Source organism: Equus quagga, chromosome 3 (assembly GCF_021613505.1).
Source record: "Equus quagga isolate Etosha38 chromosome 3, UCLA_HA_Equagga_1.0, whole genome shotgun sequence".
Lineage (NCBI taxonomy): Eukaryota > Metazoa > Chordata > Mammalia > Perissodactyla > Equidae > Equus > Equus quagga.
This window is the reverse complement of record NC_060269.1, coordinates 147892441-147916988: the sequence shown is the minus strand read 5'-3', so window position 1 is coordinate 147916988 and position 24548 is coordinate 147892441. Positions and strand designations below refer to the sequence as shown.

Genomic DNA, 24548 nt, shown 5'->3' with positions numbered 1-24548 from the left:
TCAGGATAAAACTGGGTTCATGATATATTTACGTGCAGGTGTGTGTGTGGGTGTGTGTGTGTAGAAAAAAGGATTTGAAGAAATATGATAAAATCTTAATAGAGATTGTGTTTAAGTGATGAGGCTATGGTTAATTTTCTTTCTTTATACCTGATCTGAAATTTTTATTTTAAAAAATGAGCATGAAAATATTCACGTTATTCTTTTTAAATACAGCCATTTATCTCCCCAGACATTTCCTTTCTCTTCCTTTCCTTAGCAGTGGTAGAATTCCTGATCATCCTTCATCATGAAAATCTATGTGCTTATCGGATGCATATCCTTGGGCCCTACTCTACTCTTAAAGAAGCAAAATACCTTACAAGAGGTAAAGTATTTGTTGAAGGTAAGATTACTTCACTTCAAGTAATTTTCCAAAGTCCATTTCATGCATTGCATCAGCCGGGGAGGACCTTGGGTATCATTTAGACCACAGCTTCATAACGTGGGAGACAGAAGAGGTCCTTGGATGGCCTAGCGGGGTCCTTGAAACTTCTGAAATTAAAAATGAATTTTTTCCTCTGTAAATATGTGCATTTTTTTCTGCTTTATTACACCTTTCAGCAAATTTTCGAAGGGGTCTGAGTTCCATGAAAAGTTAAAGCCAGTGGTCTGCAGACGAGGTCTAAAGAGTGGTACATTTCCCCAGATTGCAACAGTTATCTTGTGGCTGAACTGGCCCCGGAGCCGAGGTCTCGTGCCTCACGTTGGCTTCATAGATAAGAAAGCTTTAGCAATACATAGCTTAGAGATGCATTGTACATCTTGTCTGAACCTAGCCAACAGACAAGCCGTTTTGTTTCAAAGACCTTGGCATTCCCTAGGGTTCTGCAAAGAAGACATACAGTTTATCGCGGACAGCAAATCAAGGCAAATCTCTAGGCTAAGTAAAAAGGGTAACGCATCCATTCTGACAAGTGGTTTGAAAGTCTTCCCACTGAGTCTTCCTCAGGACTTTGAACTGGCAGTTCAAAGTGCTCAATCAGATGCGGCTGTGGTTCTCAGGCTTGTCCGAGGGAAGGGGAGCAGGGCTGTAAATACGGCACAGAAGCCGTCCGTCTGGCAGAGCAGTTGTTTTATTTAATTGAGACCCAGCCAACTTTTAGCTTGAGGCCTTGGAATTTAAAATCAAATGTAATTAGAAAAGTGGAGTGAAATCTCTCTAGTTTCTTAACGTTATTAGAGAATAAACATATTCAAGTTAAATAGTAATGTCTTCTTTATTATTTTCCACCCTCCCATTCTCCTTTCCACCTTTCCTTTCTTCCTTCTTCTTTTTTTCACTATCTTAGCCTAAAGTTGTCTCTGAATTTTCTAAGTCAGAGAGTCATAGACGTGGGGAGTAGACCCTAACTTTGGGCTTTCTGGGGCTGGTCCTATCTTCTGCCAGCTGTGGGAACTCTGCAAGTCTTGCCACCTCTTTTTCTCTTCAGGTTTTTGGAGAATTAAATGAGATAATGAGTTTCTACTCTCCTTGAAAACTGTAAAGCACTCTGTGAATTTGAGTTGGGGCAGGTAGCACATCATTTCTGCTGGAATGGATTCTGGTCCACAAGATAAAATCAAGCAAGCAGTTAACACACATGAGCATGGCATTTGCCTTAGGAGATGGGCTTCTCTGGTGGAGAAATGGCCTTGACTCTCAGCCCAGACAAACAATGAGGAAGTGTCTTGGCAAAAGATAAGGAGGAAGAATGTGTTTTTCCACTGGGCCTTGTTGTTCTTTAGATGGTATTGACTTCTAGCAGAATGCCAACCAAAGTTGCAAGGAAAATAAACAGTCTTGCATGATCCCTGCTGTCTAAGACTGACCTCCCCTTTTCCTTCTTGCTTGTTTGTGATTGGGGTCCTATTGTTCCTTCAGACTGACAAATGAGTGATGGACTGTACATCATCTTGAGTGGCAGGCACCTTCTACTTGGGATGCATAACTCCGACCCATGGGAAGAAAGGGGTGGAATCCCTTTAGACGTGTGGGTTCCCCCAGCAGCAGAATACCATCCCCAACTTCCTCCTTCCTGGTGGCACCCGGACAGTCCAACAACTCTCAGAAGAGGGTGAGCAGGATGAAGTCCTGAATGAAACCAGGGCTGGCCCTCTCATTCAGCAGTCATGTGTTATCCTCCTTGATGTCATTGTCTTATGGATTAGAGGTAATAAATGTCTTGTTTGAGTGACAAGCTAGAAATGTGATTTTTGATTTTAGCATTCTCATAAGGCCAAAAAAGAAAAAAGAAAGAAAAGAAGTCAACCATATAGTCTAGAAAGAAGAGCACAGGTAGCTACTAAGACAAGAACCAAATCCCTAGGAGGCCAGTGAGAGTGAGGTGAGGCCACCCGTGTTGTTGGACAGAAACTTTCCATCAGTCCTAGTGGACTCATCATCTTCTTAAGGAATTTCTCCTTTGGGGGCTTACGGAACTAAATACCAACGGGGTCTCTAAGATAGCATCTTACCTGGCTTCCAGGCCATTTATGGAACCTCTCCTTCTCACCTGGTCATTTATGTGCTTACTTTAACTGACTTTGACTTTATCACAACAACTTTGCAGAGCTGAGTGTACTCATCTCTATTTTATGGTTGGGAAAACAGAACTGGGGGTGGGCTTGGGGTACTGGGACTTGCCAAAGTTCAAGAAAGTAGTAGGTGGCAGAGCAGGATGCAAACCCAGTCTGTGTGACTCTGTATCTCATGTTTCTTCTACTGTGCAGTCCTGTCTTTCTTGTGAAGGACAAATAGCAAGGTATAATACAATTTCCCCCATTTTATTTCTGTAATGCTGGGGCCTGGAAGCCATCAGTGGAGACTATATCTTTCATGGGATCCGGGCATGCTCTTCTCTTCACTGTACCAGTAAACACTGAATATGCTGGCAAAATAGGACATTGGTTTAAAATCTCCACCCTAACTTGTTTTACTTGACTTTTCTCACCTTTGAGACAGGGATAATACATTTTGAGCATAGCTATTATGATAATTCAGTGTGATAAGTATGTGAAGCAAATAGTATCTTGTCATTGCAGACATTAATGCACAAAAATTTCCTTCTTTGTTTCCTAGGACAAAATCGCTGCTTACCTCGCTTAAGTTCTTTAAGCTTATCTGCCTGCAAGGCAAAGAAATATGGTGTTACATAAAGTACAATTCATAATGATCAAGATAAAACCATTCTGAGCCCTTAAAAACCTTTGATTACATTTTCATTGCCAGATTAACAGCCCATAGTCCAGGGTGATATTTATTACTGTTCTATAAAGCTAAAGCCAGGTGATTTTTCTCATAATTTTCTAAGCAAAAGAAGAAGTTATGAGCCAATGTAAAAGGTGGTGACAGAAAGGACATGAATAAACTTGCTTCTCATCTTAGGAGAATTTAAATAACATCATTTCTCCCCACATTTGGTTTTCCGTGTCAAGTTTGGTTAGCACAGTCAGAGCTGCTCTTAGTGCCTTGATTTTAAAGCCCTTAGTTTTTTGCTTTGAGGAAGTGTAAAGAGTTTTAAATGTGAAGTTGTCAGCTACAGTGGGATCCCAGAAAGGCACGTGTGAGAGAAAGGATGCTGATCATGAAAGGAGATGTGAGACCAAAAAAACATGAAAGTGAATGAGAGGGAAAGAATTCAGCATGGAATTTGATAACGTGGACATTGGACAGGTCCCAGAATAAGCTCTAAGCCTTTCGCATATATTGACAGTGAAATTAACCTCTCTAAACCTCATTTTTCTCATCTGCAAAATGGCCTCAAGGGTATTCATCTTAGAGGGTTATTGTGAGAATTGCTAGAGATAAAAATTAAAATGTTGGGCATCTAGTGGACACCATGGTTAGAATGTGGTCAAAGTCAGAGGAGGAGACTACAGAGGGAGTGGAGGTGACAGGCGCATTGGTGAGAAGACGAGAACTGAAGAAATGCCGGAAGATTAAGGCTGCGACACCCATCTCAGTTGAAAGCTGTTGACCTAGATTATCAAGGTCTGTCCATATCAGGTAAGATGATCCCAGAGCACATAGTGCTTGATGACGTATTCTGGTCTCCGACCTCCAAGCAATAGGCAAGTGTGCTGAAGTGCCACATTTTTTAACTTGTGTCATCAGTTCATCTGAGGCAGTACATCTGTGTCCTGCCTCCCCCTTTTAATGGGGCAAGTGAGAAGATAAAGAGATCTGATTAGAAGTAATAAAATAGAACAGACATCCATAGTATTAATTATTTGGGGGTTAAATTGAGGCTAATCTCAATGTTCTCAAAGTTTGAGAGCCTCTGGCATCTTAGGAATACTGAAAGATTGGCCGTGTGGCTTCAATTTAAAATGTATAATTGATGTTAGACTTGTGACTTTACGTTACTAGAGTCAAGCTATGTTCGACTCTCGTTTGTAAAGAGTTCGAATTGTTTGAGAACTTAAATTTTTCCATATTTATACATTTACCTTATTAGATTTACAAGAATTGTTAAAGTTTTGCCTGATAAGACTTTAGACCTTGCCTGCTAGTATTAGAAATACTTAAAAATCAAGCAAGTGAACTGTATCAAGATATTTCAAATGTTTAAGGAGATTTAACTGAGTTTTTCAATAAGGCTTATTGTCTGAGATTCCTTAACCTGTCTAATGTGACGAGCAGAGTGACTGTCTTTCTGTTTAGATAAAATCACTTGATTTATTAGTACAGCAATAACTTTACAGATGGAAATTGGAGGTTCCAGTGAAGCTAGGCATTGCAATTGGTAACTTTAAAAAATTGGGTTTTTAAAGTAATTGTAGGAAATCCTTTCTGGGCACAACAGGCATCTTTTGGCACTGAAATGCCCATGTTGACAAGACCCCATAAGTCAGTTGCTCCCCTCACCTGTGAAACAAAGGCTTCGGGCTTAGGGGGAAGGGGGAAGGGCATCTCTTAAATGAGATTTCTGAAGACAGAGAGACCTGCATAAAGTCACACAATGGCAGAAAAGGGCGGGGACTCTGGCCTCCTCCCCACAGCACCACATTGCCTCTCTGAGAGCATCTTTCAACTCATAAGTTTTCCCAGGTTCTGTTGCTGGAGAAGGCCAGTAAAGCATGGTGATTGACTGCAGAGAACAAGTTTTCCCACATCCCTTTCCGCGCATAATAGGTACTCAGTGTGCATTTGAGGATAATACCTTTTACTATAAAAGTAACCCTTCGTCAGCCTCCCTTAGTTTTTGGCTTAGTTTTAAATGAATTGCATTTGAATCCTTGCTCTGCCATCTATGAGCTCTGTCACTCTCGATAAGTGAAATTCTTTCTCTAGTTTTCCCACCTGTAAAATGGGTAAATCCCGACAGTAATGAAGAGGGTTGATTAAGGTTCTCATGATATAATATATGTGAAAGCTATTTGGAATAAAAGAACACCTTCTACCTGCAGAACACTTGTAATAGTTTTGTTAAATTAAGCTCTCTGTTCTGAGATAATTGTAGCTCTCATGCAGCTGTAAGAAATATTACAGAGAGATTCCGAGTGCCCTTCACCCGGTTTCCCCCAATGGCAACATCTTGCAAAACTATAATAATAATGATAAAGTTCACACTTTAAAATCAATAATTTCCATTCATAAATGCAAATTTGTATATGTTTGTGATCCATACTTTCTTTTAAAGGATCATGGTTTCTCGATATCTATAAAGATTTTTTTTTTCACTTTCCAAATCATCACAATATACATTTTTGCCACTGAGACTTCTTGAACTGATGTGGTGCCAGCATCCCTCTTGAAAAGGGAAAACCATACAAGGTAAATAGGTATTTTGTTAGTTAAATATCAGGCCCTTTATTTAAATTATATTTTGGCTGAACACAGCGCCTTGGGCCTCTGAGTTTGCTGAAGCATAAAGGAATGTGGTGTCTCAAGAGCCTCTCTGCATTTCTGTGTCCTCATCAGTAAATTGGGGATTGTAATCCTGCTTTCCTCACGGAGCTGTTGTGGGTTGAAATGAGTTAATGTGCCCAAAAGACTCCAAAACGGGCCCAGTGAGTTGCTAGAGGTCAGCAAATGTCAATCACTCTTATGATTACTCCGGATGATTTTATTTGGTGCATGTCACATGGTATTAAAATAACAATAGATAAATGGTTGGAAAGTTCTTCCTTTTTAATCTCTTTCTCATTATGTCAAGGAGAGTTGCAGGGTGGAGGTTAGGGCGTCCTTAACACAAGGAAACATTTACCTCTCTTCCCTTTTTAACAGAGAAAATTCCCCAGGCTCAAAGCTGGGTCTGAAACTGTCTGTGTTGCAGTTACTTATGGTAATAATATGTTTCCCTTTTAAATAAATTTACTTAAGTAAAAAAAACGAGCTGAGCAAAAAATATTACATGGATATTGTAAAAATCATAATAATGTTACACAAATGGTCGAGAATGTCCAAACGACATCCCCCAAATATCAAAGTTTTCTTCTAGTTTTGAGTTGTCAAGGAATGATCTAAGTGGCATTTTCCCTAACTGAAGTGCTTTGATTCAGCAATTGTTTTGTAAAGCCAAGACTCAGCTCTAAAATAGAGAATGGCAGAGCTGGCCAAGACAAACGGGGGCTGAAACACAATAGCAGGAACCACAGCCACCATTCCAGGTGAGCACAGCCAATTGTAAAGGGCTGCAGCTGTCGGGCGCCTTCAATTGATGCAGTTGATTGCCAGATGTAAATCGCCGCCTCCCCTTAGGGAGGGCAATTCATCTCCCCGGGCCCACGGAGCAGCTATTAGGAAAGGAGCAGGAGCTGTGCTTCGAACGTTGGCTCAGATCTCCAGTGTTCCTTCTGTTTTCAGAGAAAGTGAATCTAGCCTCGTGTGGTTGTTTACATGTGACTTGTGTCATCAGTATTGGCCATCTGAGTACCTATGTGGGGACCAACTGAAAATGAATTTGAAAGCTCTCTTCCTAAAGCAAAACTCATGGCATTCCCAGGGTCTTGCACAGGCTTTGCATATTTTTGCCACTTTAATAGTCACATACAAACCCTATAACTTTGACCATGTCACCTAACTTCTCTGAATCTTAGTGACCATCTGGGCCCAATGGGTAGGGAAGTGGTTTTACCAGGCACCTACCATATGCCATCCACTGGGCTGGGCACTTTAGCCTTCCAAGCCTTAGAAAAACCATACTTTATAGGGCTGCTGGAAAGATTCAATGAGATGAGATGTAATTACTCTCTGGAGGTGTTTGGAGTGAAAAGACCAGCACAGTTCTCATCACATCTAAAAATGATTAAACAAATGTAAACTATAACTACAGAGACCCCAGAGATAGGAAGTGCAAACTTCTTAAGATTCCAACGCCGGTAAGGTCGCTGCACAGGAGACTCATGAGATGCAGACTGCAGAGGGACGCAGCTGGAGGTCACGGTGGCATTATTCTAGCCATGAGAAGTCTGGGCACAGACAGGTAAGTCCTAAGAATCTTCCAGGCTTTAGTGGCAGATCTATTCCTAGAACCTGGATGTCTCTGGGTTCTTAGCCCTGGTAGATTCACCTGGAGGAGCTTTAAAAAATAGTGAGGCCTGGTTCCCACGTCTCAGAGCAATTAAAACAGACACTCGGGAATAGTACTTTCTAAAAAGGTTTCCTAATTCTTTTAATGTAAAGCCAGGATGAGAAACATTGCACTACAATATATAGCCTCGATTTCAAGAAAAAATAGGGTTATGGGTACCTAATTCTGCTGGGGACAGATGGGAGATGCTGTTTAAGTGTTTTTCTCTCTTCTTTCCTGTACTGTGACAGATATTATCCCAGGCACTTGAGAAAAACTGCATACCTCCTCGCTAGAATTCTACCACATGGGGATGGTTATTTTCTTTTTACAAATAAGGAAAGCAGGACTCAGAGCTGTTGAAGAGCTTTCCGAAATTATACAGCCAGAAGAGGCTCAGCTGGTAGGCAAACCCACCTCCCCCGGGTCCCAGAATGCTGCTCTTTCCAGCAGGAAGAAACAGAAAGAAGGTGAAATCCTCTTTTCTCCATACTAAACAACCTCATCACCTTTGATATTTTTTTCATCCTATTTTCTGTCTCCTACTTCTCTGAGTTTTGACCAGTTCTGAACATAACAGACTATTTGATCAGGAGTTTTAGGGATGTTTCGTCTTAGATTTCCGGTTCTGATGATGCCACTTTGTGGATTTGATGGCCCGTTACTGGTGTTGCCTCCCAGTCTCTCACTCTTTGAAAAAGAAATCAGGATAGAACACATTTGGTGACTCCTAGTCTGGCTAGAACCCTTTGGAAGCTGCAGGGGGAAATAAAATATTTATCAAACATCTACCATGTGGCAGGCACCATGTCAGGAGGCATGCATACCAAAATGACTGAGTCCCTCCTTCTGGGGTGGAAAAGACAGACTTGTATCCATATATATTATTTGGGGTGGCAAAGGTGCCAGGAGAAAAGGGCTCAAGGTAATGAGTACAATAGGTGTTGGTTGTAAATATGTGCGAGGCTGGCACTGTTAAGCGCTCAACAGGAGTCATCTTATTTAATTCTCATGTTAGCCCATGACTTGGGTGGTAGGTGTTACTATTATCCTCACTTTACTGCTGAGAGAAGCTTGGGCTCAGAGAAGGTTAGCAATTGGCCTTAAGGGAGAATTTTTCAACCTTTGCACGATTGACCTCTTAAGCCTCATTGTTCTTTGTGCTGGGGGCTGTCCTGTGCACCACAGGATTTTAGCAGCATCCCTGGCCTCAGCCCACTAGATGCCAGAAGAATACCCCCCACCCAAGTTGTCACAACCAAAAATGTGTGCCCTCAGGGGAGTCAGCAGTGTCTGGAAAGTCACCCCCAGTTGAGAACCCCTGCCCCAAATCTGCCAGTTCACAAGAAGGAGAACCTAAATTTCAAACCGGGCAGTTTGCATGGAGACTTGAGAACTCCCGCCGCTTCCCACACTGCTACGCCAGTTGAGAAGGGCCCAGGAGGGAGGCAATGGCATAAGGGAGGAGACAAGGGGGCTGCTGCATGGAGGATGTATGTTTGTGTGGGGCTGTGAAGGACCAAAAGACGAAGAGACTTTCACCAAAAACTTAAGAGGGGGAAATGGCATTTCAGGCTTTTTAACATCCCCCATCAGAACCAGTGATGAATGGGTTTCCATAAAAGCTCAAAATGTACATGATATTTTGAATTTCTGTATTGGTGAGCAATGCTTACTAATGAAATCATGCCTGGTGCCCCAACCTGCTGAATCAAGCTTGCAGTAAGAAAGCATCATTCATTCTGAGCAGGAACAAGAGGAAAACCCTAATCTCTGTTCTGACTTCTAAAATAAGGTAATTTGGGAAATTCAAACTCTCTTGGAGAAAAAATATGCCCATTCGTGTTTGTCACGTTTTGTGATTGGAACTGGCTGTCAAATGCCCCACCCCTTTGGGGGTGGGGCTCTGTCATCAGCACTTAATACCAGAAGGTTGGTTTTTAATATTTATGTGTCAAAAAGGCAATCGTGTATTTGACAAATGGGTTTTCACGCACCGTTATACTCCTGCAGCCTGAGTGATGGGAAGCTGGGGGCCACTATCAGTCCTGGAATAGTCTGAACCCCTCTTTCAGTTTTTCCATAAAAAGTCCTGATCTGTTCAGACATTTAACATTTTCTTTAACAAGTAATTCAGACCTCAAGTGAACCATTCTTTCAATAGCTCATTTTACTACAAAGAAGCTGTGTTTGCTGTAAAGAATCAAACTCCAGGTTTCTAAGACCGATTTCCCTGGATGTATAACTGGCTCCTCCCCACGCTGCTAGGGAGCCTTTCAGAGAGGTGAGTAGTTTGGTTGTCCTTGCCACCCTCCCTGCCCAGCACTCTCCCTGGTCATTGCACCAGCAGCAACAACGAGTCTCTCACCTGGGCTGTCTCTTGGCTTCAGGGAAGGTGTGCCTCTGAGGGAAGGCTGACCTGCTGCTCTCCGGCTCGGGGGGCAGGGGCTGGTACTTCTTGGGAAGGGTGATGGGCGGCCTGTGTGAAGAGTCACACTGGGGCCTGAGAAGGTGTGCTGTGCAGTTGGCTCCTCAGACCCAGCCTTCACACAGCCCTGCCCTCAGCGCCCCAGCTTTGGGTTGGAAATGTTAGTTTCCCTATGCTCACTGCTTCGCAGGGCAGCCGATCCATTTCAGGCAGCTTCGAATGTCAGAATAGTCACCGTCCTAACCAGCCTAGGTCTGCCTCCCTGCAACGTGTTCTTTGGTTTGGTTCTGTTTTCTAAAGAGTGTGATGTAATTTTTTACAGGGTGACCTAGTTTTCTCAAATGCCACCTGTTCGAGTTTTAGGAGGCCTGAAAAAAAATATACGGGGATAGCCTTCATTTACCCCAGACCTGAAGACCTGAGTTTTTTTAAATCGCCCCCAAAATAGGAAAATGTTTGAAAGTCAATGAATGCCTCACTCGCCCATTTATTCACTCACTCACCCACTCATCTGTAAAGTGTATTAGGCACTTTTGGTAGATGCTGGAGTGCAGAGAGGAAAAACACACAGTCCTTGGCTGGAGTTGCTCCCCTCTAGGAGGGCAGAGAGAGGAGTGATGAGAAGATTAGCAGCAAGGGTAATAAGTACTGTGATGGAGGCGCTCATGGGGCCCACGGAGAACAGCAGAGTGGTCGACTCACTCAGAGCCTAAGAAATCAGTCTGTTGCTCTCACCTCCATGTCCGTATATATATAACAATATTTGTATTTACGTATGTGCTACATATAGAAATATGTGTACTTATATAAATATATACTTATACATGGCAAGTTCCTGAAGACATTTCCCAGTGCCAGTACTGTCTGGCAGATTTCTGTACTAATAGGAGGGAGAGAAAGAGGAAGGGATGGGAAGCAGTGCTTTCATCAAGAGATGATGAGGGAAGGTATATTGAATAGACGACTGTGAATGAATGATTAAATGCTCGTTTAATCTTGTTCACTGGCTGGCTCATTTTAGTTTTTCAGTGTCAAATGTTCACTTTTCTCTTTTTCAAATTCTGGAAATTTTCAAACTCTGAAACTAATCATTTAAGTATATAGCAAAACAAGATTCTATTTTCAGGGTCTTACCGAGGAGGTGGTAACGGAGTCTGCAAAAGGAAAGAGAATTAGAAATTCGGTTTATTCTTCCTTCAGCAGAGCTAATGGGTAACAATATTTTGGTTTACAAGTAGAAATTACAAATCCCAACCAAACTTCTAGGATATATTTTTCAAGTGATATATATTTTTCAAGTGATATCTTCACATTGTCAACAGTCCTATGCTTCTAAAACAGAGAGTGGGGAACAAATGCATTTTCATGACTTTTCTTACCTTGTTTCCCTTTGTGGGTTTGTTTCCTAAAACATAAGAGGTATCGCAGTGAGTTTATGGAAAGTGTCATCAAGCTATTTTTACATATATTTAAATGTAAATCATTCCCATTTTCATAATCTAGATGATGATGTCGATGAACATTTGTTGAGATCTTATTAGCTAGCCAGCACCATGCTAAATACTTTAGTTCTGCGATCTCCTTCAACCTCGCCTTTGTTCGGTAATGAAGAAACTGAGGCATGGGGGGAGTTAAGCATCTCACCTCCTGTCGCCCAGATAGTAAGTGATTGAACGAAGATTGCATTGCAACAGTGTGACGCCTGTGGTCCCCTCTTAACCACTGTTTCCTAATTAGAATTAGCATCCTTTAATAGTCATCTCATTAATTCAAATTCCTGCCTAATACCTTCATTGGACATTTCCAAGCAGAGGAAAATAGCATCAGAGAACTTTCTAGATTGAAGGGCTTTTGAAGACCCCCAAATCCAATTCCTTTGTTTTATGGTTGACAAAATGGAAGACAAACTAGGTAGGACAATTGCTCGAGACCACCCAACCCTAGAAAAGCCTGAATGAAGCCAGGAAAAGATTTTCCTGACTTTCTATGTAGTTTTATTTCCACAATGCAATTCAACTCAAAGACAATGATTGAGCTGCTACTCTGAGCTAAGCATAAGAGTACCAGGCACTGGGGATAAAAAGACAAATATGACATGATCCTTCCCCTGAAGGTGGTCACGGTTCTGTTTACAGGCCACGTTCTAGGTTCTGGGGGATGCAATGGGGAAGGTGAGAGACACTGCCCCTGTCGCCATATGGTTTATACCGAAGAGGGTAGTCACGCATTGAAAACATTAAAAAGGTGATGAGAATTTCAAGGAGAGAAGGGCAAGGTATTAAAGGAACATGTAGGAGACTTAAGTTAATCTGGGATGTCAGAAAAAGCCCCCTTGAGAAAGCAGTGTTTACTTATCTGTAAAAATGGGTGCAATGTAAAAATGCTGTTCTGTCCGGCTGTGGGAGGAGCCATGACACTCGATCTCCTCTGATGGGAGATTTAGCCCTCAAGGGAGAGCTGGCTGGGTGGGTCGCTTCCTCATTTGTGAGACAATGAGGTTGGACTAGATCAATGGGCTTTAACCATGCTCTGACGAGCTCCCCTGGGCTCCTCCACTTTGATCTGCTTCCCACTGGGTCTCCTCTAAGATTTCTTTTGATGAAAGGTCCAGCTGGCCCAAAACAACACAACACACGGGTCTGGATGATTTTACTGTTTCATCCAGGTTTAAAATAACTACTTCATTGAACAAAATTACCATTCTCTGCGTTTGGTTTTTGTTTTTGGAGAACACTTTTTAAATAGACAGGATAGACTTCCGTGCATGAATTCAAACACTGACGGCAAGCAGGAATCGTAGATGTTCTTGGCATTGTAATGACACAAAATGTGACCCAGAATGTATTTCAACAACAGCAACAATAGAGTTAATGTTAGATCTTTGGCTGTTTCAGTGATATTACCAAAAAGCTTACGCCACATGATGCTTTCTTAAGACACCAAATTTAAAAACGTAAGATTAACTTCCCCTCATTTTATTGTCTGTCGGCTTTCCCTTCGGAGCTCCCTGATGCTCATGTTGATGACTTGCCCTGTGAAGCTAAATGTTGGCTTTCCAAGAGGTTTTTTTCCCTAGCTACCACTACATCTATTGGGGATCAATTCAAATCACTGGGAAAAAAATCCAATAAAGAGACTGAGTATCTGGGATTCAATAGGAACATTCCATTGATTGTTTCAGAGAGATCTATCCCGTTTGCTTCAGTGATGTGAGTTTAGAAAAGGACTCTATCTTCCTCATATTCATTGACTTACTACTGAGCACATAGTATGGGTCAGGCATGGATTCATTTTTAATATGTTTCTTTTTCTTTATAGGAAGATTAGCCTTGAGCTAACATCTGCCACCAATCCTCCTCTTTTTGCTGAGGAAGACTGGCCCTCAGCTAACATCCGTGCCCATCTTCCTCTACTTTATATGTGGGATGCCTACCACAGCATGGCTTGCCAAACAGTGCCATGTCCACACCCAGGATCCAACCGGCGAACCCTGGGCCATTGAAGCAGAACGTGCGAACTTAACTGCTGCACCACTGGGCCAGCCCCTAATATATTTCTTGATGTAGGTATTGGGGAGTATAATACCAAAAAAAAGTTGTGATTCCTATGCAAGTTACAGTCCAGTGGCAAGAGATAGAAAACAAGTGAACAAAAGTATATGATGACAGGTGATGACAAGTGCTACAGAGAAAAATGAAGTGGAATGAGGGAGGTAGCAGGGGTGTGGAGAGTGAGAGATGGAAGATAGGGCTACTAGTTTTAAGGCAGATTCCAGAAGGTCTTTCTGGATAGGTGATGAGAACAGAGGCCTGAAGAGAGTGAGAGAGCACACCAGGTGAATACCTGTGATGAGGATTTTAGGCTGGTTACTTTTAAAACTGCACGTAAGAAGCAGGCTCCGAGGACTGGAATTTTGCTTGCCCTTTTGAGAGACATTTGCATTTGTGAAGGAAGGGGGATGACCTTGTAGGGACCTGAAATTGGCCACCCCAGGATATGTCTCTTTGGCATCGGGATTGTTTTGGGCTGATTGCTTTCCATAAACTGGGACAGGGAAGGAGGCTCTGGGAAATGGAACTTGCCCTTGTTGGGACACATTTACATTTGTAAGGTAAATCTCTATCTGTAAAAGGTGCCTCCCTCTCTGTACCAGGAAGAAGAAGAGAGATGACCTTATCCCTAGAAACTCTTAATGGGGAAGGCAAGAACTTAAGTTGGTTGCTGTCTGGCAATCTCATGTAACTGATTTAGGGTGGTGGCTTCTGACCTTTACTTAATCTGATTTGATTCTTGTCTAAAAGTCATGGGATCACCCAACGACCAGATCCCACCTGCACTGATACCATTTTAACTTTTTTTCATGTTCTTTCCTTTGTCTTCGTAAAGAGATGACTCACATACCTATGCCTTAAATTTAGCCCTAACCCTCAACTCGGGGCAGCAGCAGGAGCTCTGACTGCCTGTGGGTCCTGTCCCCATGCCAGCGGGGGCAGCAGCAGTGGCCCTGCCTGCCCATGGGCCCTGTCCCCATGTCAGCAGGGGCAGCAGAAGCAGCAGCAGCAGGACCTCTGACTGTCCGTGGGTCCTGTCCCCACGCACCAGCTCTGCCTGCCCATGGGTCCTGTCCCCATGCTAGCGGGGGCAGCAGCAGCAGCCCTGCCTGCCCATGGGCCCTGTCCCCATGTCAGCGGGGGCAGCAGAAGCAGCGGCAGCAGAAGCTCTGACTGCCCATGGGTCCTGTCCCCATGCTATTCTATTCTCTAAATAAAAGAGCACTACTGCCAGATCTTGAGAGTCCAAGAAATCTTTCTTTCGACTCCTCGGCTCACCGACCCCGCATCACCTGGGCGACAGAATTCCTGACAGAGGAAGCAGTAAGTGCAAAGGCCCTGAGATGGGATAAGCATAATGGGGAGTACAGCTGGAGAGGTGGAGGTGGGGAGTGCCCAGACCACACGGGGTCTCATAGGCTGTGGTAAGAACTTTGCCTTCACCACCACGCATCTTTTTTCTTCTCCCCAAAGCCCTAGTACATAGTTGTATATCCTAGTTGTAGGTCATTCTAGCTCTGGTATGTGGGATGCCACCACAGCATGGCTTGATGAGTGGTGTGTAGGTCCGTGCCCAGGATCCAAATGGGCGAACCCTGGGCTTCCAAAGTGGAACATGAGCACTTAACCAACCGGCCATGGGGCCAGTCCCACCATGCATTTTTTTTGATATACTGTCCATGTGTCCTGTGTCTTCATTATAATGTGAGATTTTGTCTGGCATCATTTAATACTCCCCCCTCAGTCTAAAAATTTTGTGTATGATGTTATACACAACAGCAGCAAAAATCTCTGAGGGTTTCAGCTACATCAAATGTACCTCCTAGCAATAATTTATGCCATGAAGCTTCTCTTATTCATTGCTTAGATAACTGAAATGCTACAAACGAAGAGGTACGAGGGAACTTAGGGACTTCAGAAGTGGGAAAACTGGATCAAACAGGCAAAGTAAGGTGTCATACTGTCATACAGCTGTGATGATAATTCAGATAAAATCCAGCCAGCTTTTTTGGAGGGCAGAAGGGGCCTTGTTTAATAAAGTCATAACAACGCAGGTATTTGAGATAATGGAAGAGGATGAGATTTGGAGCTGAGTTTCTTGAGTTTCAATCTTGACTCTGCTACTTACTACAGGCAGGATCATAGCAGATGCTCAATAAATATTTATGAAATAAACATATTGGTTGAGAAACATATGAGTTTTCTCGTCCGGAAACGTGAGAAATGGTTATTCATACTTCTTGGGAATTCCTGTTTGGAATAAATGAGTCAATGCACTTCAAGTACATGGCCTTTGAATGTGTACCCACTGTTACTAGTATTATCGTGTAATGGAAAACTAGAGGGAAAGTGGCAATTTACCTTCCTGATGAAGTACACAAATATTCTCAAATGCTGTGAAAAGTTCCCTATCTGTCACACAGGAAGACCCAAACAGTTCTCTGAGGTCTTCCGCATCTTGAAATTCAAGAAAGCAGTTTCACGGGGAGGAGGCTGGCATGCTCGCCATCTGGTGGCCATCTGTGTAATGAGCACCATCTGCCCAGGGAGCGTCCTTATCTGCTCTTCAGTCTGCCACATGATAGATTTCTCTTCCGCTGCAAAATTATTGCCTCTTGGCAGGTAATGTAGTGAGGCGGGCACAGCATGGCTGTGGAATCTGTGGGACCCAGTTTGACTCTTACCTCCATAACTTATTAGGGTGAAAGTACGAAGAAGTTGCCAACCTCATAGGGTTCTGTGGCGTTAAAGCAAGACCTCCTGGAGAAGAAAGTATCTCAAGATCTGTTTGTGGCGTGTGGGAGCAGCTTGTACCAGCTTACAGGAGCCGGTTGTTACATATTTTCGGGATTTTGTGGTGCAGTTTTTAAACACAGCCAGTATTAAAAAATAAATTGTGTAAAGGTACACTTAAGTTATATCAAAAACAAAGGTAATGCATCCTCGAAACTCATGACTTCCTAATTATTCCACTATATCTTACTATTATCTTTGCTGTTGAAGTTATTGAGCTCTACAGTGTCAATGATGGAAATACTACGAAATGAGATCTCTTCCTAACTCTGTGTTTGCTGATCATATTGGTACCTTGAAATCTGCCATAGTGAGAGTATTTACACCATAGAAACTGGCAAATGGCACAGATCTTTTGATTTATTGTTTTGCTGCTTGTCTGAAGTTAAGAAAGTGATGGAGAAAATGTTAATAAAGCAAATTAAATTTAAAAATGTGTTGTGTCTGTACATTGTGCCATTACACTGTGAAAAGAGGAAAATTAGGGGGCCCAGCCCAGTGGCATAGTGGTTAAGCTCTGTGGTTGGCTTCGGCGGCCCGAGGTTTGCAGGTTTGGATCCTGGGTGCAGACCTACACATCATTCGTCAAGCCATGCTGTGGCGGCATCCCACATGCAAAATAGAGAAAGATTGGCATGGATGTTAGCTCAGTGACAATCTTCCTCACCAAAAAAATAATAAATAAATTTTTTAAAAAGAGGAAAATTGAGGAAATATAATTTCATATTCGAAAACTATTACAGACTCAGCTAAGAAGTTGTTCATGTCATTATATCAATTGCAGCCATAGTTTGGCTACAGATAAAAAACTTCGGAAAAAAATCAGCGAAGCACTCTGTGAAAATCAATTGTCTATGTGGAGTTTATGATAGAGGGTTGTGTGTTTTACTATTGTTTTTAAATTGTATGCTATACATCCTTTTATCAGTAAAATTTATGGTCATATATACATGTGTATGCACACATTTTTTCTTAAGATGCAACATTTTTCTTTAATATGTCTATGGTGAGCATAATTACTTTCTTTTTTTCTTCTATTTTTGCTGAGGAAGATTAGCCCTGAGCTAACATCTGTGCTAGTCTTCTTCCACGTTATATGTGGGTTACTGCCACAGCATGGCTGACAAGGGGTGTAGGTCTACGCCCAAGATCCAAACCTGTAAACCCACGCCACCAAAGCAGAGCATACTGAACTTAACCACTATGCCACTTAACCACTATGCCATGATTACTTTTTTAAAATAAAGACTATTTAGGCTTACAACAAAATTGAGAGGAAGGTACAGAGGTTTCCTATAAACCGTGCTCCCTCCCCCACCTACAAGCATTGCTTCCCTATTACAACATCACTCACCAGAGTGGTACTTTTTTACCAAGGATGAGCCTACATTCACACATCCTAATGACCCAAAGTCCATAGTTTCTGTAAGGGTTCACTCTTGGCGGTGTACATTCTGTGGGTTTGGACATGTGTATAATGACATATATCCACTATTATAACATTATACAGAGTATTTTCACTGAAAATCCTCTGTGCTCTGCCTATGTGTCTCGGTCCCCAGCCACTCATCTTTTTACTGCCCCCATAGTTTTGCCTTTTCTAGAGTGTCATATAGTTGGAATCATACAGTGTGTAGCCTTTTCAGACTGACTTCTTTCCCTTAGTAATGTGCATTTAATAACCACATATTTTCATGGTTTGCTAGCTCATTTCTTTTTAGCACTGAATAATGCTCCACCATCTGAATGTATCATGGTTTACTTATTCATTCACCTATTGAGGGACATCTTGGTTGCTTCCAAGTTTTGGCAATTATGAATAAAACTGCTATAAATATCCGTGTGCAGGTTTTGGTGTAGATAGAAGTTTTCAGCTCTTTTGGGTAAATACCAAGGGGTATGACTGCTGGATCAGATGGTAGGAGGATGTTTAGTTTTGTAAGAAACTGCCAAACGGTCTTCCAAAGTGGCTGTACCATTTTGCATTCCCACCAGCAGTGCATGAGCATTCCCACTGTGCCACATCCTCGTCAGCATTTGCTGTTGTCAGTGTCTGGATTTTGGGCATTCTAATAGGTGTGTAGTGGTATCTCATTACTGTTTTAATTCTCATTTTCCTGATGACATATGATGTGGAACATCTTTTTGTATGCTTATTTGCCAACCATATACCTTCTTTGGTGAGGTGTTTGTTGAGGTCTTTGGATAACAGTCCTGTATCAGATGTGTCTTTTGCAAATATTTTCTCCCAGTCTGTGAGTTGTCTTCTCATTCTCTTGATACTGTCTTTCACAGAGCAGGAGTTTTTAATTCTAATGAAGTCCAGCTTATCAATGATTTCTTTCATGGATCATGTCTTTGGTATTGTATCTAAAAGAGGTATCGCCATACCCACGGTCATCTAGGTTTTCTTCTATGTTATCTTTTAGGAGTTTTATAGTTTTGATTTTTCACTTATGTCTATGATCCATTTTGAGTTAATTTTTGTAAAGAGTGTAAGGTCTGTGTCTAGATTTATGTTTTTGCATGTGGATGTCCAGTTGTTCCAGCACTCTTTGTTGAAAAGACTATCTTTGCCCCATTGTATTACCTTTGCTTCTTTGTCAGAGATCAGTTGACTGTATGTGGGCTCTCTGTTCTGTTCCATTGATCTATTGTCTGTTCTTTTACCAATACCACACTGTCTTGATTACTGTAGCTTTATAGTAAGCCTTGAAGTCGAGTAGCATCACTCTCCCAACTTTGTTCTTCCACATTTTTTTCAGAGATCTGGTTGTTAAACATTTACCTCTTTGCCAGTGATCCGGTTTTGGCATTTCTACTAATAAGCTGAGTGACTTAATACAAATTGTTTGGCTTCTCTGAGCTTTGCTATCTTCATCTGTGATTTACGTTGTTGAAAAAGAAGATACGTAGGATCCAAGAATTTGTTTCTTGGTAGAAGGCACAATGACATAAGAGCGTGAACACAAATGGGACCTTCGAAGTCATTCAAGTTGGGTTCTAATCCCATCTCTATCACTTACTGTGTAACGTTGGGCAAGTTAGTTAAATGTTCTGGGCTTCAGTTTCCATGACTGTAAAATGTAGATAATGAAATGTAGTTCTTTGGACGGTTAGGATTAAATAAAATAACACTTGTTTCTTACTTAGCTACCATTCAATTTGTGTTCAATATATACAATATCCTTTATCTATGAAATCAATACTGTCAGAAATAGACCATCAGTGTAACGTTCCGTAGTTAGAGAAATAGGCTTTGTAAAAACTTGGATAATACTTGGCCTCAATCATAGTATCTATTATGTCTCAGAGTTTTATGATGTATGACAGTGAACCATTAGGATTTCATATACTAATGATTAATTATGGAGGAGTCCAAAGAAGCAAATTATGATCCAAGTGGTTAATGTATATTTGACAAGCCCTGTTTAAGAAACCTCTCCAAGTCTGTTCAAACTTTCAGAAATTAATTCCAGCAATAAATTGCTGAAACCATTCTTTGGGTTGAGCGAGGTGGGATTAAGTTAGGCAAAGCCAGCGATGTGGGAGGGACCTACCTGCTTTAACAGCTCCTCAAATGAGGTCAGAAAATATGATTTCTTAGGACATGTACTTCAACGTCTACTTGAACATGTGCTTGAACAGCTGCATGTTGAGGTTAGTAATGGGTGTGGGATAGAAGCATCTTTCCAAAACAAGCCTGGGGAGACATCTTTTCTGCTGACCTGGGTGTCTTAGGGAATGGAGGAAAGGCGGGCAGGCAGGGTGAAGTGAAAGACCAAGACTTCGGGGGGATGACACGGGCAGTGCGGTGGGTGGACTTATATGAATGAACCATATCCATAGATTCGCAAAATGCTAGAGCCCACTGTGTTCTATTATGTTTCTACAGATGGGATACTAACGCCCAGCGTGGGAATATCATTTGCCTAAATTTAGAAGCAGAGACAAAGATGGGGCCAGAAGCAACCTAGGCTTCTTGACTTGTCCCTCCACAGGCCCCCACATAATGGGCATGCATGATCGAGGGTCACAGGCTTGTCTCTAGGTGGACCTATGACGCCCAGCAATGCTTACCTAAGACACTATTCAAATAAGCTAAATTTCAGAGTTAATTTAATAAATATTTTCTATGCACTCACTACGTGCCCAGCACGGTGCTATGTGTTTGCTTTGGGAAAACAATGTTTCAAAAACTCTGGTCTTTGTGATTGAGGAGTCTAGGTTATTTTTATATCCATCTATAACATTTATTTTGTACACTAAACACTGAAGTAGATAGAGCATGAGATGGTTTTAGCCTACAGAGAAAGTCAGGAAGACATTCCAGTGCTGGGAGAGAGACAGAGGGTAAAGAGGGAGGAAAGAATTTTGGGGATCATTTGTGCAGTTCAATCCCTTTGTGCGTGGTCCACCATGTGTCAGTAACTGTGCTATAGGTTTTGTGTATGTTATCACCTTTAAAACAGACAAATATCTCATGATGTAGGTGCTATTTCCTCCACTTTATAGATATGGAAACTTGAAGTTGGAGAGGTTAAGTTCCTCATTGCAGATTTCATAGTCGGAAAGCAGTAATGCCGGCACTTGAACACACGGCTCCTTGCCCGCCAGTCCAACATTCATACAACCATATTTCAGCTGCTTCTGAGTACCAAAAATAGTGTTTAAGTTCCCCTGAGGCCATCGTCTCACACCTCAGTCCAATGCCCCTTTCTCTGGGAAACCTTCCTGGGAGACACAGTTCTTTCCCGGGGTAGAATTAAGAATGCACTTTTTTGAGTTCCCACAACTTTATTACAGACCTGGCCAGACTGAGGGGTCCTCGTGGTCTAATGTCTTATGTGACTCAGTGCCCTGGCACAAATTAATTTCAAACAAAGTAAGCTTCTACCCCAGCAGTTGTCATATGACCTTGTAACTCCCCTGTTTTTAACTGCTCTGTTTGGGGCTACTTTATATTTCTCTATCAGAAAACACATTTGCTACATCCAGCAGTTCTCAGACAGCTTTCCTTTTCTCTGAGCCTTATTACTTTCTCTGAGTGGTGGTGAGACAAAATACCATCTTGTAATCCCGTGAATGAGTCATTTTACAAAACTCATAACATTAACTTCAAACTGAGTATTACATCAATGCCTCTGTTGCCTTTGAGCCACTGGTTGTGTCTGAAACAAATTTACATCTAAAATGGTAAGAGAACAATCAAATTTATTTCTGATCACCTCTGTGGCCTAAATAAAGCATGTTATTTTTGTTAAGGATATGATCTATAGGATGCCAAATTCCATCATTTTTGCAATGTTTTGTGTTGCTGTGTTCCGCCACTAGGGGACAGTGTCATCCATCATTTCATTTCTTTGGCGCTAAACTTTGCACAGTTCTGGTGAGTGGCTATCAAGGAACAGAAGAGGGAGTTTGCAGGATGAATCTTTGATACTGGCAAACAGAGTAAAACCCTGGAAACATTGCCATAGTTGACAGAACGCTGGGCGCTGGTCTAGGCTGTCTGCTGGCTCTGTGACCTTGAGCACACCACTTCTCTTGCTAAGCCTCCTTGCATAAAAAGAGGGAGTTCAACCAGATTAACTCTAAAATCACCTCTGATTCCAATTTCTTTGGCATCTCAATTCATCTACAAGCAAACTAGCAGAAAGGTCTTTGGATGGCATTATGTGGAATTCTATTTTGTTTCTTTTCAACCAAGCTCGTGTTTCTGGATATACACATTCAGTCACCTATGCATAATTCCCTCTTTCTTTTCTTGGATAGTTTATTATATTTCGTTATAAATTCATTCTTGTATATGGTATGCTTGTCACCTCACAGGTAATTGGTTTAGAGTTTGTGCTTGGTTCATATCTAAGGCAAAGAGAAATTCATTTTAGCCTCCTTTATTCTCAGCATTAAGAAGCTAAGCCACACCGTATTTGAATATTATGGGTATGCTCATCTGAAAAGAAGATAATTTCCTCTGGATCTGTGGTTGATGCTAATGATTCATTGCAAACAATTTATTCTATATATATACTTTGCCCCCAAATAAAACTTTTATTCATTTTTAGGAATAAAAAAAAAGTCAAGCTTCAGGGAAGACAGGTTCTTGAAATTCGACAGTTTCCAGATAATGTCAGAATATGATCACAAGAAAAATGACATGAAATATACATTAACATAAATCTATAACTGCTCAACTTGATGAAAAATATCACCATAAAATTCTGCCGTTACTGAACCAACCGATATGTTTTTTCTATGACATTTTGTGAGAATGAATAAATTATCTGAAAATGCGTTTGCATCAAAAATACAGAATTTTGTAATAAACACATAAATCATTCAAGTGTTTTCCAGAAAGATGCCTGATCCTAAAAATGGGGGTATTCATATTAATTTCCCCCCTTTCAGCTCCCTTCTCTGCACAGTAACTCAGAGCTCTGGGTGGCAATGGAGAACCATCAATTATGGAAGTGTGGGAAGAGAAGATGTAAAGAAAATAGCTCTTATTGAAGAAGTTTTCCCCACAACCTTCCTCATTCCCTACAAGCTCCAACTTCTGCAAGCCTTGCTCTCCCTGAGGTCCTCTTTGTATATGGCCTCAGCCTACACTGGGGTCTACTTTTAAAAAGTCATATTTTTGTAGCTGTGGCACACCATCTACCAGGTACCCATATATAGGTGATGTTTCCCCCATAAAATTGACAGCACTAACTTAACTCTGAAAGATATGTCCTTGTTGCGCTCCTTGAGGAACTGGTTTGCTTTTTTTGTTATGGGCAATTAATATCACATAAAGAAGCAGGATCTCCTCTTTGCTTAGGCTACCAGGAAGCTCAGAGGCAAACCAGTTGTTTAATTTTAATGGAATGTAGTGATGTGTGCCTAAGATTCCTGAATTTTATCTTTATTTTAGTCATATGTCTATCTAGATTTTCCCAGTGATTTTATTTTCTTCTATTTTATTATGCAAAACTTTGTTAACTACTCCAATATCTTTGTGAGCTGTGGCCAAGTATAGATAAATATGTGGGTAGATAGTTGTGACATTGTGATTTATAATAAGAAATATATATTTGGTCTTTGTCCCTATTTCTGACCCAGAGCTCCTAAATCCCTTGGAATTTCCTAAGTGATGAGAGCTATAAAAGTATCTTTTGTTATGTTAAGCAGGTGACTTTTGGTCCACTCCTGAGGATGGGGCTGCTTCTGGTGGAGCCAACCCTGTGATGAGAGGGTGGGAAATTTCAGTCCTCCATCCTTCCCTCCCCTCCCCGTCCCCCCATGCCCCACCCAGGGAGAGGTGAGAGTATTGAGAGTGAGTTCAGTCCCCCTTGGCTAATGGTTTAATCAACCACGCCTGTGTAATGAAGCCTCCACAGAGATCTAGAGGGACAGGGGTCAGAGAGCTTCCGGGCTGGTGAACACCGGAAGATTAAGGAAGCACCGAAGCTCTGTGCCCTTTCCCCACACCTTGCGCCATGCTTCTCTTCCATCTGGCTGTTCCTGAGTTGTATCCTTTTATAATAAACTGGTAATCTAATAAATAAAATGTTCTTGAGTTCTGTAAGCTGCTCTAGCAAATTAACTGTACCTAGGGAAAAGGTCGTTGGAACCTCTTCTATGGCCGGTTGGTCAGAAGCACAGGTGACAACCTGGGCTTGTGACTGGCCTCTGAAGTGGTGGTGGGAGGCAGTCTTGTAGGACTGAGAGCCCTTAACTTGTGGAATCTGGTGCTATCTCTAGGTAGATAGTGTCAGAATTGGGTTGAATTGTAGGACACCCAACTGGTGTCTGAGAAATGCTTGGCAGTGTGGGGGGAATGCCCCCCCCCACGTTGGAATTGGGATTAGAACCATCTTTATAGGCAAAAAGGCATAATTATGTACAGAATAATAGTCAGTCAAAGAAGTGAAGGTGGAGTCTGCACTGAACTATCAAGGAAAAATTGCTTTCTCCCCAGGACTCATTTTTCAACGAATGCCTATGAAATTTCTATTATGACCTAGGACATTCATACAGTCATGTGTCACTTAATGATGGGGATGCATTCTGAGAAATGGGTCTTTAGGCAATTTTGTCATTGTGTGAACATCATAGAGTGTACTTACAGAAACCTGGATAGCATAGCCAACTATACCCCTAGGCTACAGGGTACTAGCCTTATGGGACCACTGTCATGTATGCAGTCCATTGTAGACCAAAATGTTGTTATGTAGCATGTGACTGTGTATCAAATGA

The 24548-nt window shown here is 41.8% G+C and overlaps 1 protein-coding gene across 1 annotated transcript in view; it reads right to left on the bottom strand.

Moving 5' to 3' along the window:
• CLNK (cytokine dependent hematopoietic cell linker) overlaps nt 1-24548 on the bottom strand; it is a 155621-nt gene that overhangs the window by 28252 nt on the left and 102821 nt on the right. The window contains exons 9-11 of the mRNA XM_046656422.1: nt 11098-11117; nt 9904-10014; nt 3119-3146 (exon numbers count right to left, since the gene is read on the bottom strand). Coding sequence (XP_046512378.1) covers nt 3119-3146; nt 9904-10014; nt 11098-11117 — 159 coding nt within the window. The remainder of the gene's footprint in view (nt 1-3118; nt 3147-9903; nt 10015-11097; nt 11118-24548) is intronic.